The sequence below is a fragment of the Pinus tabuliformis genome, chromosome J (assembly GCF_031772625.1).
Source record: "Pinus tabuliformis cultivar Carrire ecotype Pingquan chromosome J, CPIR1, whole genome shotgun sequence".
Taxonomy (NCBI): Eukaryota; Viridiplantae; Streptophyta; class Pinopsida; order Pinales; family Pinaceae; genus Pinus; species Pinus tabuliformis.
The window spans coordinates 909,168,176-909,185,917 of NC_142295.1; the positions used below are offsets into that span (position 1 = coordinate 909,168,176).

A 17,742-nucleotide genomic window follows, 5' to 3' on the forward strand; every position below is an offset into this window, starting at 1 on the left:
TTTTATTTTTAAACTTTTTTCACTTTTTCATTTTTCATCTTCATAACTGTGTATAGCACTTATTCATTTTAGAGGAGGAAGAGGGATCCCAACTTATTGAGAGCAGAAGAGGTTGTTCCTTCAGAGAAGTAGTTTATGTATACCTCTGATGTGATTGTTAAGGTTCCCCCCTCACCTTACTCTACTTGGCTAAGCTGACAAGGATTAACCCACAAACAACTGTCTAGAGTAGGGGATACTAGTTAGCGTGCAAGCGTTGTATTTTCACCAAGGTTCACTTTGAACAATACATATTTTCCATTGATGTATCATGGAATGAAGGCAACAAGTTCTTACATAAGAGAGCGAACAACATATAACCAAATGCTGATAGTTGTACAAGTCCTCTCGTACTTTACCCAACTTGTTTCAAGAGTCGCACACGGTCCATGCGAAACTAACCTACGGATAATAACAAGCAAACAAACCAAAAATCAAAGCAAGAAGTAGAAGCAAATACGGAAGGAAAGTGAGTAAGAAAACAAACACACAAAGAAAGAAGCAAACATGCATGCAAGCAAACAACCCAAAAGAAAACACTACTCTTACTCCTAAGCTAACAGTGCATGGGTCATCTCACGTGAAGTGATACTTCCAAGGCAGCTACCGGCGCATTGGTTGACCCATGTTGGTGAAGGCACGGTTTGCAAACATCGTAGTTGCACAAACAAACAAATCATGAAAGATATAACGATGAAGACAAACACACTCTGAGCTTACAAGTGACCACAAAACAACGATGAGTGAAAGCGCATGACATGCACTCTGTGGAGCTGCCATGGTGCTATGCTACATTATGTGCAGATGTCGAGTGTATGCATTCTCTAGACTTAGAAATGCAAGAAAATGTGAGAAAGGTAGACCACTTACGTTGTGCATGTGTGCTTGTTGTGTAAGATTCCTCCAATGCATGAGCGATGGGATCGTGTAGTTCGAGTGGAGGAAGCGTAATCTGGGTGTTTGGTTGATCTTCAATGCAAAGTAGAGAGTGATGGGGAGCCTTGAGTATTTCAACAATTTCCTCACTGAAAGTGAAACCAACCTCAGGATAACAAGGGTCTAACATAACCATCAGCTCAGGCTGAAGTGCCTCGTCAGTCTATGGGGTTTTGACTTCGTTGATAGATAGATCATCGTAGACTAGTGTATTAGACATATTAACAATGATTAAATCAACATCGTCATCAGATGAAGAAGTAAAGAGGTCACGACAACCAAGATCAAAAAATTCAGGATGTTTGTCGGAATCCTCATGATTTGATGAATCGGGAAGAGGGGTAGATGGGAAGCAAAGATGTTCACCCTTTGTGTTTTTAGAAATGAAAAATGACAGATTGGACAGATTTCCAGAGGAATATGTGTCCTCTCCACACTGTAATGACAGACTGACATCCGACGTGTCTTGTGAACAGTTGGAAGTAGAAACATCTGGAAATGAGCTTTCACAGGGGAAAACAACAGTGGTAGAATTGCAAGTGATGTCAGGATAAAGAAGATGAGGCGCGGTTGAAAGGGAGTCATCCTTCACAGCGGGTTCTTCTTTAGATTCCCGCACACACTCATCATGAATGATGGCAAAGGTTGGCTAACACCAACTCCGTCGACAACTTGATCCTCATTCACAGCAGGTGAGGAGTTTAGAATGGAAGAAAACGAGACAGTACAATCGAGAGGATCAATAGGATGCAAGGATGGAGGTTGAGGGAATGAATCCACATGACAACCAATAGGCTTGCAAGCCAAATTTGTGTAGATCTCAAGAGCAGGTGGGGTGGGAAGTTGTGACAGTTCAACATATGTGTGTGCATGGTCTCCCACATCACTACATGGTGGTGGAGTTGTTTGATGAGGTGAAGGAAGACAATCACTTGTGACAAAAACTGTGCCTTCCTGTGATTGCGCAGCTCCATCACCGAAGTGTGCTGAGTGGGGTTCACATATGTGAAGAAGATACTCAAATCTCCCATAAATAAATTCCCAATCAATTTCATCTTCGGGAAATCGGTATGCAAGATTACAAAAGCATGTGTAAAACCAATCAACGGATTCATCAGGTTCTTTTTGTAATTTAAGAATTTCTTGATCGAGTTCTTTATGGTTAAAGTGATTGAAAGCACTGTTTATCTCTGTGACCAGATGAGAAAGATAACGAATAGATTTTTTGGGCAGCGCGACACACTAGTGCATTGGATGCCCTCAAATCGTGTAGATCAAAAACACGCAGGTGATGTATTCTTCAAAGATTCCATGTCTTTCGCATGAGCCTACAATGCCGACTGCATGCCTAACCAAGGATATGTAGCCTCCACCATCGTATGTTTTATGTGACAAGTTATCTGAGAGCTCTTCCGAGATTATGAAGTCGTTTCCATAAGACATACACTCTAGAAGAGCAACTCTGTAGTTAGTCATGATAGATATGTAGAGATTCAAAACATATGCGAGGACTCATCTTATCATCTGGCCCTCCTTCTAGCACCAAAAATGTTGACGGTGCTATACCTGCCAACATGTAAGGGGATCTCCTCGGTAAGAAGTCCAAATTAGACCTTAGAGCGTTTGGTGTAGGAGTCCCAGCACTGGGTCATACAGTAATGCCTTGACCGTGATTTCGCACAGAGGCAAGTAAGATAACTCTGTTGGTAGGAAGGGTGTGACATATGCAGTGAGCCGAGGAAGGTGCATGAGAGGTTCTAACATGCGGGGGTTGAGATGAGTGCACCACTTGGAAACCTGTGATAGCACGGAGTTAAGAAGGGAACACACGAGCAAGGATGCATCACAACATGGAAGCCAAGTTAGCTAGCAATCCAAAGTGATGGTTAAACCAACAACACATTTAAGAAAGATTCATACACACATACACAAAAATAGCTATACATGCATGCATAAGCAAACAGATACATATATCATTTAGAGTAAACAAATAGTTGAAATAAATACAACATATGCATGAAATGTGTTGGCTCTTGTTATATTAAGAAGTGTAAGTTCCAGTCATACAATACATCCATGTCCAACCACTAGTTCAGACAGCGGAATGTTATAGCCACAATTCCCTGCTCCTCCAAAGAGATGTACCAGGTATGTGTAGTGGAGAAGCCAAGGCTCGTTACAATACTATCCAAGCTATCTCTTAGATAGTGCTATCGAAAGCTTGGCTAACCAAAAGCCCTTACAATGAGTTATGAGGGACTATTTATAACAAAGGGTGGGGTGACCCTTGACATTCCCCTTTGTGATAGTTCATTTACCCTCATGAATCTTCATCTACTCTATGATTGTTACATCCAACTATCGACACTTGAACTTACACTTGGCAAGACATTACGTTACAATGCACATGTACCCATGTGAGACAAAATGGCTTGAGCAAGCCATGCAAGATATCACTAACACTTGGACCATTGTGTTGAGACCAAACTCTTTGACATCCTTGTGATGGTCGATGGTGGCGAACTAATGCCAAGCTTGGTCATCCGTGATGGTGTCCGTGTGCTCAATGGTGACATATTGTTGAGGCAAACTCTTGCCTTCGTTGCATCCGGGTACACTGATATGGCTCCTCCGTCCCACTTGTCTGGCGGCATGCACATGGTCGTCCTAGGTGTGACCCGACCAACAACATGTTGATACATAGAGTCTGCACTAATCTCCAAGCATGTGTTGGTGGCCGTGCGCATTGACTTGTCAAAATACATTTTCAACTCCAGTTGGATTTGCTTCTTGTCTTCGCTTCGGTGAGTGTGCCAAATGGGTGGGATCGCATGCGTGCGCACAATGACATGCATGATGCTGAATTCCCTTGCATGCGATCAACAACACTGATCACCTTGTCTGCTTTGTATCAACTACTGGGATGGATCTATAACTTGTACGGGTGCAGTTTCATCTGTGAGTGTAGGTTGCGCTCACTGCTGTACCTGTTCCTGCTGCAACTCATTCTCTCGTCTATGCAACTCCTGTTCTCCCTTGAGTTGATGCTTCAACACATGCAACTCCTTCTTTGTTCCGTTCTCTGTCTTCTCATGATCTTCATTTCACGTTGTCACCTCATAGCTTGAGTCTCCAAAGTTTCTTTGATCACAAGTGGATTTGCTTGAGCTTGCAATTTTGTTCTGCCTCTATGTTGTCAACAACCTTCCTCTTGCGTTCGTGGCATCGGATATGCTTCCTTTAGTTGCTTTTGATGTGTTGCTTGCTGTGATGTTGCTACTGTCATATCTTGAGGTCCTTGTCTACAAACAACTTGATGTCTTCGTGGGTAGGCAAGTTCATAGACACTTGATTCACTGCATCCCCAAGCGTGCTCTGGATAGTGTCTTTAACTCTACTCTCCTAAAACCATTGTACCTATGCGACTGAGAGGCAGATGAACACCTGAGATACCTAGAGACATGGAAACACTCATGGCAAGCAATATGTCAGTTGAAAACCAAAACGAACTTGAGAACTGACTTGCAACATATCTGCGTGAATGATCATGAAGGTTGCACAATTTCCACCAGGATTTTCGGAGACTAACTGCCAAAACTGCGCAAGGCATAGTCCAAGCTATCAAGAGGCGGACTGACTGCTGGAACTATGCAATACACAGTCCAGTCTGGCCTACTAAGGACTAAAACTACGCAATTTCAGTCTGCAGTGACATGCAACCAACAAACTGCATTGCGCAGTTTCTGGGGCCAAGAGGAAACTGCCTCCAAGAATTGCGCAGTGCAAGCTTGGAGGTCAGTGCCTAGCTATACTTGCGTAATTTCTGGAGGGAAAGCAAAGCCTTTGCTTCCAAAAATGCGCATTGCTAGCTGGGCAAGGCACGGTTCGGGCCAAGGTAGCCCAATCTGGCTGACGGGTGATTGAAAACATGAGAAGTGTGAATGCATGATGAGACAAGTGCAAACAAGAGTGAATGATCATTCATGCAAACAACAAGAGCATGATTCAGAAAATTGGAAAGCATGCATGTGTGTGAATCGAGTCGCCGCAACGATGACTCTCCATGCAAAAAAATGTTATGCATGCGACAGTAGTGAGATGCAAAGGAAAACTGAAACGGTGCTAGTACAAGCTAGTATGCATGCAAATGACAACAAGCTTTCACTAAAATCAAGCAAACAACATTCATACGAAGCGAAACACAAAAAATGCCAGAAACGTAATGCAAGTCATTAGCATCAGGCTTACCCCAAGAAAACTGAGTTGAATGTCTCGACGACTCCTAGATGTAATGTGGGATGCCAATGGTGCAAGGTCGAGGTGAGGAATGAGCTCTACAACGTCTAGCTGATGAGTTTTGATCAGATCGAGGTTGTGACGTGCATGCCACAAATCTATGAAAATCAACACTTGGCGGGAGGTTTCTGAGATGATCCTTGCATGTAACCTCCAGCTGCTAAAAATAGATCCTTGAATAAAAGGATGCCTTTGCATGCTGCCTTTGGAGGAGTAGCCCATGCATGCAAATCAATTTTGCTCGGTTCTGGAGGGAACTGGTGAACTCAACTACACATGCAACAATCTGCTCAGCTAGGAGGAAAAAATGCACATTTATGGGAGGGAGCTGGGATGGCTGCCTACAGGGATTGGGATGGCTGCCTACAGGGATTGCACAATTTTTGCACTAAGCAGCCCTACTGGGAGGAATTGTGCAATTTTATCAATGAACAATGACAGGTAGAATTGCACAATTCTGGAGCACAGCAGGCTGCTTGACAGAATTGCGCAATTTTTGGAGGGAAGAATGGTTTCCCTCTAGAATTGCGCAATTTCTTGAGGGAGCTTCTCAGCCTGCAGCTAGACCAAGTCTGGTGAAACAGCCTGTGAGGGGGATGCAACAAGCTTTGATGGACAAGCTGTCATTCTGCAAGAAAATCACTGAAGCTTGTGTACTTGACAAGACAAGACATGCTGTTGTGAAAGGTTGGTAGGGAGGCTCCAAAACGAAGCTAAGGAAAAATTTTGGAGGGTGGTTGTAGCCTCTACAACAGACCTTCAACTTGTTTATGAAAAATTTACTCATGTTTCAAGGGGATTTTCATTTGTACCTTTTCATTCGGTATGGACTTTCATACATTTATTTATAAAATCTCCAAAGCTAATTCCCATTCTTTGCTGCTAATTTTCCTTTTTCATATGCATAGTTTGTTTTTATATGGATGAGTATCCTTCTAGGTGAAAGAAGCAACAAAGGCATTGGAGGCAACTAATGGAAAAAATTTGGAAAGGAATGGTCAAGTCTTGAGGGTTGCATATGAAAATAGTATTCATGGTACCAAACTCCTCTACTGGAACTTCTCAGTCCAGAAGCCTTCTAGTGCTGCAATTGAAGCTGCAACCTTTTCACATCAGGTTTTCTATTATATTCTTGTTTTTTGAACATCATTTAAGCTTTCAAGATTTTTTTTTCTTTGCTGTAGAATTTTATTACACTGGATTTCAAGACAACAAATTTATTCTCTTTGTAATGTGCATAAGTTGATAGGTGCTACTGTTTGACACAATACATTACTAAATAAGAAACTGGTTGCTAGAAAATTGTACCAAATTATACCTCCATAATCTAAAGTATCATTATTTTTACATTGTTCATTTATTTCTTTTTGCAATATGACTTTGTTGGATGGGCACCTAAGGAGTACAACCTTGATGATAAAAAACACATTGAAGGCAAAATGACGGGTGAAAATGTTTAACCTTCTGAAGGAGGCATGATTCATCAATCTGGTTTGTCCGGGATGAAGCATATGGGTTTAAATCTTATGGTCATATTGGTATCCATTTATTTTGTCTCATATTACCCTTCTTTTGCTAGGATTTTTTCATGAGTTCATGCCCTTCATATGTTAGATATTATCATTAAGCACTACTTGTGAGGTTTGGCACATGCTTATTGTAGATGAGACTTGCAAGTTGCAACACCAAACACTAGTCCTTTGTTCCTTACCTTAATTGTTAAGCCAATCATGTAGGGCTCTATTATGATGCTAATAATGGTACCTGGTATTCCTATGACCAAGAGACACAACAATATATGCCTTATGTGGATCAAGCTAGTGACAAAAATAAGACATCAAGCAAGTCTAGAGAGGGGGAAATTAATCATTGAATAAAGGTCATTTAAGCTCTAGTTGCAAAAATCACTGTTAATAATGAAGCTTTAGATAAAAAATCCTCTTTACTAGATGTTATCGAGGCTGCTACAACTGTTGCATAGATAAATACAAAGAAAGAGAAGGAAAAATTAAAAGAAATTAATTTGGCCTCTAAAGGCAATATATTGGTTAGTAAGAAGAAAATGAACACTATCTTGACAATGTGGAAGCAATGTCTTCATGAAGAGAAGGTTGCTCGGATTGTCCTAGATGATGATTCCTCTCTAGCAAAATTATCTACCTCTTCAGATGAGAATCATAATAATACTAATAATGCAAATATGCCCTAGATGATGGTTCCTCTCTAGCAACATTACCTACCTTTTCAGATGAGAAGCATAATAATACTAATAATGAAAATATGTTTGGTAAAGGTGTAAGTGCTCCAAAATTTAAGTCTAACATGGTAAATGCAAAAGAAGCTAATAAGGGATTTTCATATCTAGGATGTGGAGCAGGAAATCCATTTGGTGGTAATTATGCTCCATTTGATAGTGCAGTAAAGCCAAAGCCTCTATTTTTTAGTAATAGTGTTGGTGGTATAATAAGGGATGTGATTAAAGAATCAACAAGAGGAGTGGTGAGAACAAATGTAAACTTTTTAGGATCTACTAGAGCAATAGTATCTAGATCATCAATGGTTGGACCAAGTGTGGTCCCTGAGGCTAGTACAATATCAACTCCATTCAAGACAAATGCATCTGCATTAGGCTCTTATGGACCAATGACTCCAACAAAACACATGTTTTCTGAAACTCCTCAATACGGTTATAGAGATAGAGAAACATAAACGCATAGTCTTTATGGATCATCATCTTTTGCAAACAGTCTATTAGACTTAGAGCATGCAGAGAAAAATAAGATTTAATTGCTTGTATTTTGATATTTTATCAATGTTTCTTAGTGTTAGTATGTATTTTAGAAATTAGTTTTGTCTCAGGTTTATTATATTACAAGTTCTAGAAGACTTTTTTTCATGTTATATTACCGTATTTGCATGTCTATGTCACCAGAAATGTAATCCGCGGTTCCTTCATTGTATTATCCATTGAGAGTTACTTTCGCTTTAGCACATAGAAATGTGATTGCATATTTACTAAAATGTCATATTACCATAGTCTCACTTTTAACTCACCAGAAATGCAATTTACACTTTTATCATTATATCATTCCTTGTGAGAGTTTTGGTTGTTGCATAGAAATGTGACTGTAAGATATGGCTTTTGCAATTTTCCATATCGAGAAATTTCATTATTTTCAGGTCTCAAAAGTAGAGGAAAATGCTTTGACATGCCCTTTTCCCTAGGTGTGGGTAGAGTGACATTTGGCTTAGTGCTGCTAGGAGGTGAAGCTCAAATTTATGAAGTCATCACCTCTGATAAAATTATTGATGGAAGTAATGTGGGGAATCACATGTTGAGAAACATGGGTTGGAAAGAAGCCTCGGTATGTGAGACTGATTTTTGAGTGCACAACATGCATTAATTTCTTTTTTAACCCTGGTTGGTTGTCTCCTAAATCTTGATCCTGTAATTATATGGATTGGTTCAGGGACTTGGCAAGGATGGCACCGAGATTGTAGAGCCTGTACAAGCATAAGTTACAAAACATAGAGTTGGTCTTGGTAGTCAGACACAATGAAAGGTTGATCCTCAGTTTGAGACTCATTCTAGAGACAATTATGGAGTTGTGTACAAAAGAAATATCTCACTAGATTTCATGAAATGGTCTAGTTGTATACTGGCCAATGACTATCTCATATTTTCTTTGCTTGTGGAAACTCATACTGTTACCTGCCAATTTTTTTTATCCTCAATAGGAAGTTTCCACCCAATTCTAATTCCAATTCAAACCAAGGGATAAATAAAGTGACTAAGCTTTGGCCAGGTCTATTTAGGTTGCTTATAGGTCTCAATCTAAGTAAGATGGTAGTTTTTCTAATTGTTTTGTCTTGACAATTTTGGAGGAGTTATATGCATGGTGTAGCTACAGGGGCATACATTCTCCCTTTTTGATGTGAGTGGAAGCCTTGATGCTAAAAAGTATCTAGGTGATACTTTTATTTATGGACTATGCAATTGGGCTCTACTGATTTCCATTTATTCATTTTTAATTCCCTTGTTGTTTCATCTCATGCTTGTTTGGTGACTTTGGTCACATGGTTTAATTGTAAGTAGGGCATGCCACAATAATATATAACTATAAAATCTACACTGTTTGGTCACATGGTTATGCTATGGTGTTGGATGGGCAGGTCAAATGAATTCATTCAAGGCTCTATTTTATGCATTTTGGGGATTAAGTTAGAATTTACAGGATTGGCTAGATGCCTGGGAACTCTCATTTCCATTCTCTATTTGAGACACATTAGTATGATGAATCAGGGATCTTTTGTGTAATTTAATTACTTATTGTTATCAAAGGATGTATAAAAAACCTCTTCTTTATCAATATGAATATCTCATCTTATTTGGATTGAGTACGATAATCCCCATTCTAGTCAATGAATTGTGGCAATCTAACTAATCGATATTGTATATTCTCTTTTGTTCCACAATGATCATTGAAGTTCCTCTACAAGAACTTGAAATCTTAAAATCATAGCATGAAACATGCATCATTTGCATGTTTTTTCTTGATCTTCCCATATACTTTTGCCTCATGGTATGATAATCCATTCAACCTCTCAAATCTTTCATAAAATCCCTACTTTAATTTCTAAATGGAAAATATATATGCCTCTTTCATGTTTCTATTGCATTTGGGTGCTATGGATTTATCAGTTGGTCTTGATCTAAACTTTTTCCATATACCTTAAAACAAAGGCATTGGAGCAATCTCACTCTGAATTCTTCAACCTGAGTTATACAAGAATTCTTTATGTTTATTAGATTGATAGTATGTATCATCTATCTATGCATAATGTACTACAACTAACACACACATAATTTCAATTCAACGATTTTTGCAAGAAAAATCTACTACACATTCTGCTTCAATCCTTTGTATTGTGTCCTATAGTGAGCACTGATGACTTGTTAGAGGAGGCATTAATTTTTCCTGCTAGTGTTAACTTAGATATAAAACTTGTTGATATTTTGAATTAGGGTGCAAGGTGTTGTACATTAATTGATTTAATACTTACAAAGGGAGTTTTAAATCATAACAAGTGCATTGCTTGGGTATACCATTTTTTGGTGACAATTTTTGTCTTTCCTATTTAACAATTGGGCCTAACATGGAGTGGAAGTGAAATCCCCCTAACCAGATTACTACATCTATGAATCTTAACGTAATTAACAGTAGAACCCTGGCGTAATTAATAGTAGCACAAGTAGTGCAAGTGTTGCTGAAATAAGTGCATCATCTCTATCACCACCCAATGCTGTAAATGTGGATGATGGAGCTACCAAGTTGGAGGAAGAACTGGAACAACTAAATGTTCGAAATGATCAACATCTAATCATTCTGAATCATCTTCAAGTTCCTGAAGTTGCTTTTATAGGGCTCAATTTTGGAAGCTTTGGAGCATTCTTTGGAAATACTTTAAGCACAAAGTTTGGCAAGGGTGGTAGTGACAAGAGTTCCACTCCACTTTCTGAGACATCCCAAAAATAGAGGATTCAAATGAAGAATTTTATTCAAGGTTAATACCTTTTTTTATGATAATGTTGAGTCAGTTAAATTGAGGCATTTTATTTCATCTTTATTGAAATAAACTAAAAATGTTAATAATGGGGAATTCTTGCAGGACGTCAGACCCAAGTCCCGAGTCTCCAAGTGAACACCATGAACAAACAACTCCCAGTGAAGATCATAACTTGTCTTCTAGTATTGAGATTACAAATTCAATCACAAAAAATGGGGTTTCTCAACCTGATCCATCCAAGCAAGATCTAGTAGTACAGCTGGACCCTCATTATTCACTTGTTGAAACTGATCCAAGTATTGCAAGTGTTACATTAATGCCTCAGATTATGGATTGCCAATACCATTCTTATGAACTTGCCTTATCTAGCCCATTTGATGCTTCTCAACAACTAGGCCCTGTGGTATTTCTCACATTTCCTTGTTTCTGGCATATGGATATGGCATTGATATAAAAGCACATTGTTAGAAGTCTCAATTTTTAAGGAGAAAGCTTCCAATAAATGTTTAAAACAGGTCAATGAAAAAAAACTACATGTACATACAACTGCTAATAATCAAATAATAGAAGTAGGGATGCATGTTATTAGTAATCATAAATTATTTCTACAAAGTTATCCTGTCATTTCTCTGGCTTGCACTTTCCTTCCTTGATAGGCCTATAACTTTTGAAACTTTTAGTGGTGGTATCCAATCTCTTTGGTTAAGTAGCATCAAGAGTGAGTCATTAGTTAGGTTTAGTATGTTATAGGATTGTAGTCAATGCATTGACCCCACTGGACATAGCATAAGTTTATTTTCCCTACCTTAAATAACCTAATAAATGAAACAATCATTCTATTAACAAAAATCTTTAAAGAGAATGCATTCTTTCTTCCACAAAACTTTGCTTTGTTTAAAAGCAGATAGCTCGAATAATTTTTGCATCGAATTGGTTTAGGTCCTGAAAATTTATTCTACACATTTCTACATATACTGTACCTTTCAATTTCTTTTATAATGCACCTTTTGTAAATTAATAGGTGACTGAAAACTAGGCTTTTTCTTTAACTACCCTTTGTGTTGCTATTCCTATGCAACTTTTGTAAAATAATATATGACTAAATTTTGTGATTTTCATTACTACCTTAAGGTGAAAGTGATTTTTTTGTCTTGTCCTTTTCGTACATCACATTTGTGATCCTGACAAATTTTTACGCGATCCTTCAACAAGTTGTTACACTCCATTTCTCAGATCCAGAAATGGCAATGCTCGCTTTAATCCATTTGTTGGAGCAACAACCATAAGCAAATATAATGGGAATGTGACATTTTTAGCAGGCCAAAATGTAACAATGTTGCAAGAGGTGCCTGTATTGAACCCATGGCCTGATGGTCTATTTTTTTAGAAAGTTTGTAGTTGATTGCATATATTTGGTATTGATGTTGTTGTGATATTATTTTTAGACTAGAAGCTCTGCATCAATATCGTCTTATGTATTATCCAAGATTATACAACCTAAGTGGGCCTAATGATTAAGAGCATGTGTTTCCTCCTAAGAGGTCACAAGATCAAAACTAGAGGGGGGTAGAGTATGTATGCCTTCGTAGACTTAGTAGTCAAATCATTGTGCGGAGGTGAGTCTATTGTCCCACAGAAAAGGGGGTCTCATACACCAATTTGGTGTATGGCTTAGCCGTGACCTTAAAATTGGATAATAATAATTATCTATCTTAGGCTTATATATTATCCATCTATTGAATTTTGCCGAAAGGGACCACACTGCCTCCAACTATTGTTTCAAGAAACACTGCAAGAGGAACATAAGAGGTTGGAAAGCAACCAAATGTTGTATTGTTGCTCGCTTTGTGCAAAATAATACATAAGTGTCAAGGCACACACTCAACATCTTAATTCAAAGGCTGACATTTCGTGTGCTTCGAAAATTCCAGATTCTCAAAGTGCCGGCATTACTGTCATTAGGCCACTACTAGAACGTGCAATAAACAATTCATATCTTGTCAAAAAATCTTATTCTTCTTTGAATGAAGATAAATCAGAAGAATATGAAAGCAGTGAAGAATGGAAGGAGGCTGAGACCTATGGCATGGCTAGTGTAGCATCAGAATCTATGAAGAGTTAGGATGTTAATGAATCAAGTTTAGGAAATATTGGAGGCAGTTTTGAGTCGATAACGGAGAAGTTAGACTGAGATGTCAACTGCTGCTTCATATCTGATTTCAGGACCATTGAGAGTTTTGTAGAGCATATTCACAAGATGCAAGGATTTTTTATTCTTAATGTTGGATATTTGAAAGATCCTTGTGGATTACTAAGTTATCTTGGCCTCAAGGTATTTTAGAAGAATATATATATATATATATCTATATATATATATATATATATATATATATATATATATATATATATATATATATATATATATATATATATATATATATATATATATATATATATATATATATAGATAATTCAAGTTTTCCACTGCACATTTTGACAAAATTATTCAAAATACTTAGAATTGCGTGCTTTTTCTCTGCCATCACAGTTGACCAATAATTTTATGTGTTTGTTGGGAGCAAAACAGGTGGCTGGGCTGGAAGTATCTCCCCCTCCCAAACAACCTAAGGAACCCGTGGGTCGACCTCAAGCTATCTCTCTCAGGGGCAGCTCCTCTCAACAGTACATCCGAGGACAAGTATGTCTGGGACCCCAATGGAGGAATCTACACAGTCAAAGAAGGATACAAAATCCTTCAAAATGCCACAGCAATCAATAATTGGCCTCTCCACAAAGTGGCTTGGAATCCGGAATGTATCCCAAAGATCAAATTTTTCAATTGGACGCTCCTCAAAAGCAAAATCCTCACAGCAGAAAACCTAAGGAAGAAAGGCATCCTCGGTCCTTCAATATGCTGCCTGTGTAGAGCTGCTGAAGAAAGCATCAATCATCTTTTCCTAGAATGCTCCTTCGCCTGAAACTGTTGGAAGCTCATTATTAGCCCGTTAAGAACAAGTGAATTTCCCACTCAAATCAACCTCCTCCAAAAAAATTGGGGGAACAACTATCCTTACCCCAAGAAAAACAAAACCCTTGCCAAAAGATTGTGGAATAGTATCCCTCCTACCCTCTGTTGGCAAATCTGGAATGCCCGAAACAAAAGCATCTTTAACAATGAAAAGGCCAGCATCTCAAGCACTCTTGCAAAAACAATTGCTCTCATCTCGGAGACCATCAGCGCTAATGGAATAGCTCATTCAGATCAAGAATCCGGAAACCCAGTGGAAACAGAATGGATGGGAAAATTCAATTACGAAACAAGGAACTTCAAAGCAGCTAACACAGGTCAGAAAAAGATTGATTGGAAGCTAAGAGGCTCTAATGAGGAAATCAGAGAATGGATCCAAAACCAAAAGAGGCCCTCTCTCTAGTTCGATGGGGCCTCAAAAAATAATCCGGGTCAGGCAGGTGCAGGAGGAGTCATCAAAGATCACCAAGGCAAGAATATAGTAACTTATGAGTGGGGATTGGGCATGATGTCCAACAACAGGGCCGAGGCCTATAGTCTTCTCCTGGGAACCTCCATTCTGAAGAACCTTGGGCTACAAAATCCGCTCATTATAGGAGACTCAACCATTATTATAGCTGCCATGGTTTCGGGGAAGGATTTCAAGCAAGCTGCACTGAACAACATCAAAGCCAGGATCAACGATAACATAAGAGATCTAAATGGAGCCACTTTTAAACATGTGCTAAGGAGCAACAATAGAGAGGCTGACGAACAGGCCAACAAGGCAACCACTAGACAGGTCGGCCAAGTCAGAGAAAATGATCAGCACTATGACAAAGCCATTCCTTAAAAAAATTTGTGCACTTCCCAATCCTCAGACTCTGAGCCACCTCAGACTCCATCTCTCTCGTTCTACGCCAATCCCCAAATCGCTTCACCTTCTATCAAATCTCCTCGACTGCACCATTCCGTCCCTCCTCTTTCAGAACCGCCCCCCTATGAACGTTCAGGTCACCTCTCTCAACCTCGACTTAGTGTCATATCCGCACCCCGCTGCCAACCTCAGGCTCTGCTCAGACGGCAATCATTCCAATATCTTCATCGCGTGCAGTAAAATCTCCATCTGGCCTCATAGTCACTTCAGGATCCGATTTGATCATCACTGGACCTCCCGCTCAAGCTGCCTCTCTCCCTCTATTTATAGCAGATAACCCCCCCCGCAATTCCATCTTTCTCTGTCTCGTTGGGCATTGCGGGTGCCTTCTCCCTGCACAGTCATTATCTTGAAGACGGGCGCAACCACCTGGAGATCGGATCTCGTCCTCCATCAGCGGTATACTCACGCATTTTTAATCTCAGTGTTTCGTTTTATACTAACAATCTGGTTGTTTGGCTGTGTCAGCACTTTCCCCTCCCCTCATACGCTCCCTCGTCTCCCTGCTCCTCTCATCTGGCCCCAGTCCTGCTCTCCTCCTCCCTGTCTCTTCCCTTCATCGCCTCCTCCCCCAGAAATCGTCCCTCCCTGCACCACCAGCCCGTTCGTTCCCTCCCCAAGATTGAAGAAATGGAGGACCAGCAGCACCAGCAGGGAGCTCAGGAGCCTGCTCCAAATCCCCTCGAAAATGTCATTACAAACAGTGAATGCACACTTTGCAAAGCGCACACCTTTATGATAGGTAGATTCATTAAGCGCTTCAATGATCTCAAAGATGACTATCAGGCGGATAGCAGAGCCAAAAGGAAGAAGCTGGAGAAATATAAAGCCGAGATCGAGGCCCTGAAGGACAGATGCACCCATCTAGAGGAAGCCATTGCCCATATCAGGAATCTCACCCAAAGTATGCATGCGGAAGCCTCAACCAGAGCTAGTGCAAGGAAGGAATCCCTACCGGATGACTCTGTTAACCAGAAGAACACCTAAGACTCATGAATTGCAAATTTTGTTGGCTTGCAGGCTCCTTTATCCGGCAATATAGCCGTTACCTCTTTTATTTCAGTTACCGTTTCTGTAGCAACAAGGATCAAGGGTCTGCGAACCCGTTTTGGATCCTCATTACATTAGTTTGTCATCCCGATGTAATAGGACTCAGTCCTTTGAAGTTTTTATAATATACCAGTATCCGATTTTGTAAAAAAAAAATAATTTTATGTGTTTGCATTGCAATGAGAAATGAAAACCATTTCTAAATCTAGAAGTTGTCAAGAAGCGTATGACCTCCAAAAACCACTGCAAATTACACTATGAAGATGGATATGAAGAAGAAGATAATGATTTAGACGACTTTTATGACTGCAACAATTAGGATGTTAATGAATCAAGTTTAGGAAATGTTGGAGGCAGTTTTGAGTCGATAACGGAGAAGTTAGAGTGAGATGTCAACTGCTGCTTCATATCTGATTTAAGGACCATTGAGAGTTTTGTAGAGCATATTCACAAGATGCAAGGATTTTTTATTCCTAATGTTGGATATTTGAAAGATCCTTGTGGATTACTAAGTTATCTTGGCCTCAAGGTATTTTAGAAGAATATATATATATATATATATATATATATATATATATAATTCAAGTTTTCCACTGCACATTTTGACAAAATTATTCAAAATCCTTAGAATTGAGTGCTTTTTCTCTGCCATCACAGGTGACCAATAATTTTATGTGTTTGTATTGCAATGAGAAATGAAAACCATTTCTAAATCTAGAAGTTGTTAAGAAGCATATGATTTCCAAAAACCACTGCAAATTACACTATGGAGATGGAGATGAAGAAGAAGATATTGATTTAGACGACTTTTATGACTACAACAACAGGTTTGTGGTTTCTTGTATTATGTAATTGGTTTATTTCATAGGATGTTTTCCCGCTTTTCAATTTCTTGTATGTGATGTCAAAGGATATAGTTGCTTACTGCATGGTTATTTATTATTTATGCTATGGTTTGGAACTACTTTTTGTTTCTGGATAGTTATGTGGATGAAAGTGAGTTGCAAATAGTGCCTATAGAAAAAAATCTCAATGTCAACTTTGAACTTTTCTTTGGAGGGGCTACACTGGTAATCCAAAGAAAATTTGAAAATGGAAAAACATGCAAGGTGTTTGGTTCTCTTGAATTTCTTCATTATTACCATCACAAGCCACACCCAATGACTGAGAGAGATGTTTCTCTTTCTCGTGCATTAGTCTCAAGGTGATATATTCCAGGGCATTTTTTGATAATATATTGAAATGTAGTGTGCACATGAATACAGTTTGAGTTTCAAGGCTGAAAATTTGTTCCTTGCATGGAAAAATGAGTGGATTTTTTCTGGCAGGTATTGAAGCATGGGTTTGGCAACTGTGCAATCAAAAGAGAAGATATTGAGGTGCAATTCATTAAAGAAAATACAACATTCTGGAGTGGAGGCAATGCGGACAAAAGTAGGTCTTAAGAATAATGTAATTAGGAACCTTCCCAAGAATGTTCCATATTGAGACGGTCCTTTCAATTCATGTGATTGTAAACAATCATATTAATCTTTTGTATCTTATCAAATATAGTCCAATGGTTATTTAGATGACATTCAATGTCTTCCAATTGAAGTTGTGAGCTGAACAATTGCTAGATGCAAATATGATGATATGTAACCATCCCACATGCCTTTATTTTAATAAGGCAAGTGACATGGATAATTTTTTAGTTGAAGTATCGGGTTTGGAAAATTACTAGAGTTTTCATGGTAATGTTATGATCTATAGCCTTCTCACATGAATTTTTTGTATGAAATGGTAAGACAAGCAAGAAATACATCCAAAGGAAAAAGTTGTTGCATTGTTCATGCATAGCTAAGGAGAGACCCTTATAAATAACATCATTTGTTTAATTTATAATTTAAATAAAATGTATGAGACACCC

The 17,742-nt window shown here is 38.8% G+C and overlaps 1 protein-coding gene and 2 pseudogenes across 1 annotated transcript in view; all 3 read left to right on the forward strand.

Annotated features, from left to right (window-relative positions):
* LOC149229685 (SUPPRESSOR OF ABI3-5-like) overlaps window positions 1–6,731 on the forward strand; it is a 70,187-nt gene extending 63,456 nt beyond the window's left edge. The window contains exons 6-9 of the mRNA XM_089381104.1: window positions 5,942–5,958; window positions 6,027–6,094; window positions 6,211–6,383; window positions 6,641–6,731. Of these exons, the coding sequence (XP_089237230.1) occupies window positions 5,942–5,958; window positions 6,027–6,094; window positions 6,211–6,383; window positions 6,641–6,731 (349 nt within the window). The remainder of the gene's footprint in view (window positions 1–5,941; window positions 5,959–6,026; window positions 6,095–6,210; window positions 6,384–6,640) is intronic.
* A 15-nt stretch (window positions 6,732–6,746) lies between these two features.
* Window positions 6,747–12,961, forward strand: LOC149229686 (SUPPRESSOR OF ABI3-5-like; annotated as a pseudogene).
* Window positions 12,962–15,413: 2,452 nt separating this feature from the next.
* Window positions 15,414–17,321, forward strand: LOC149229687 (cytoplasmic 60S subunit biogenesis factor REI1 homolog 1-like; annotated as a pseudogene).
* The last annotated feature ends 421 nt before the right edge of the window (window positions 17,322–17,742 follow it).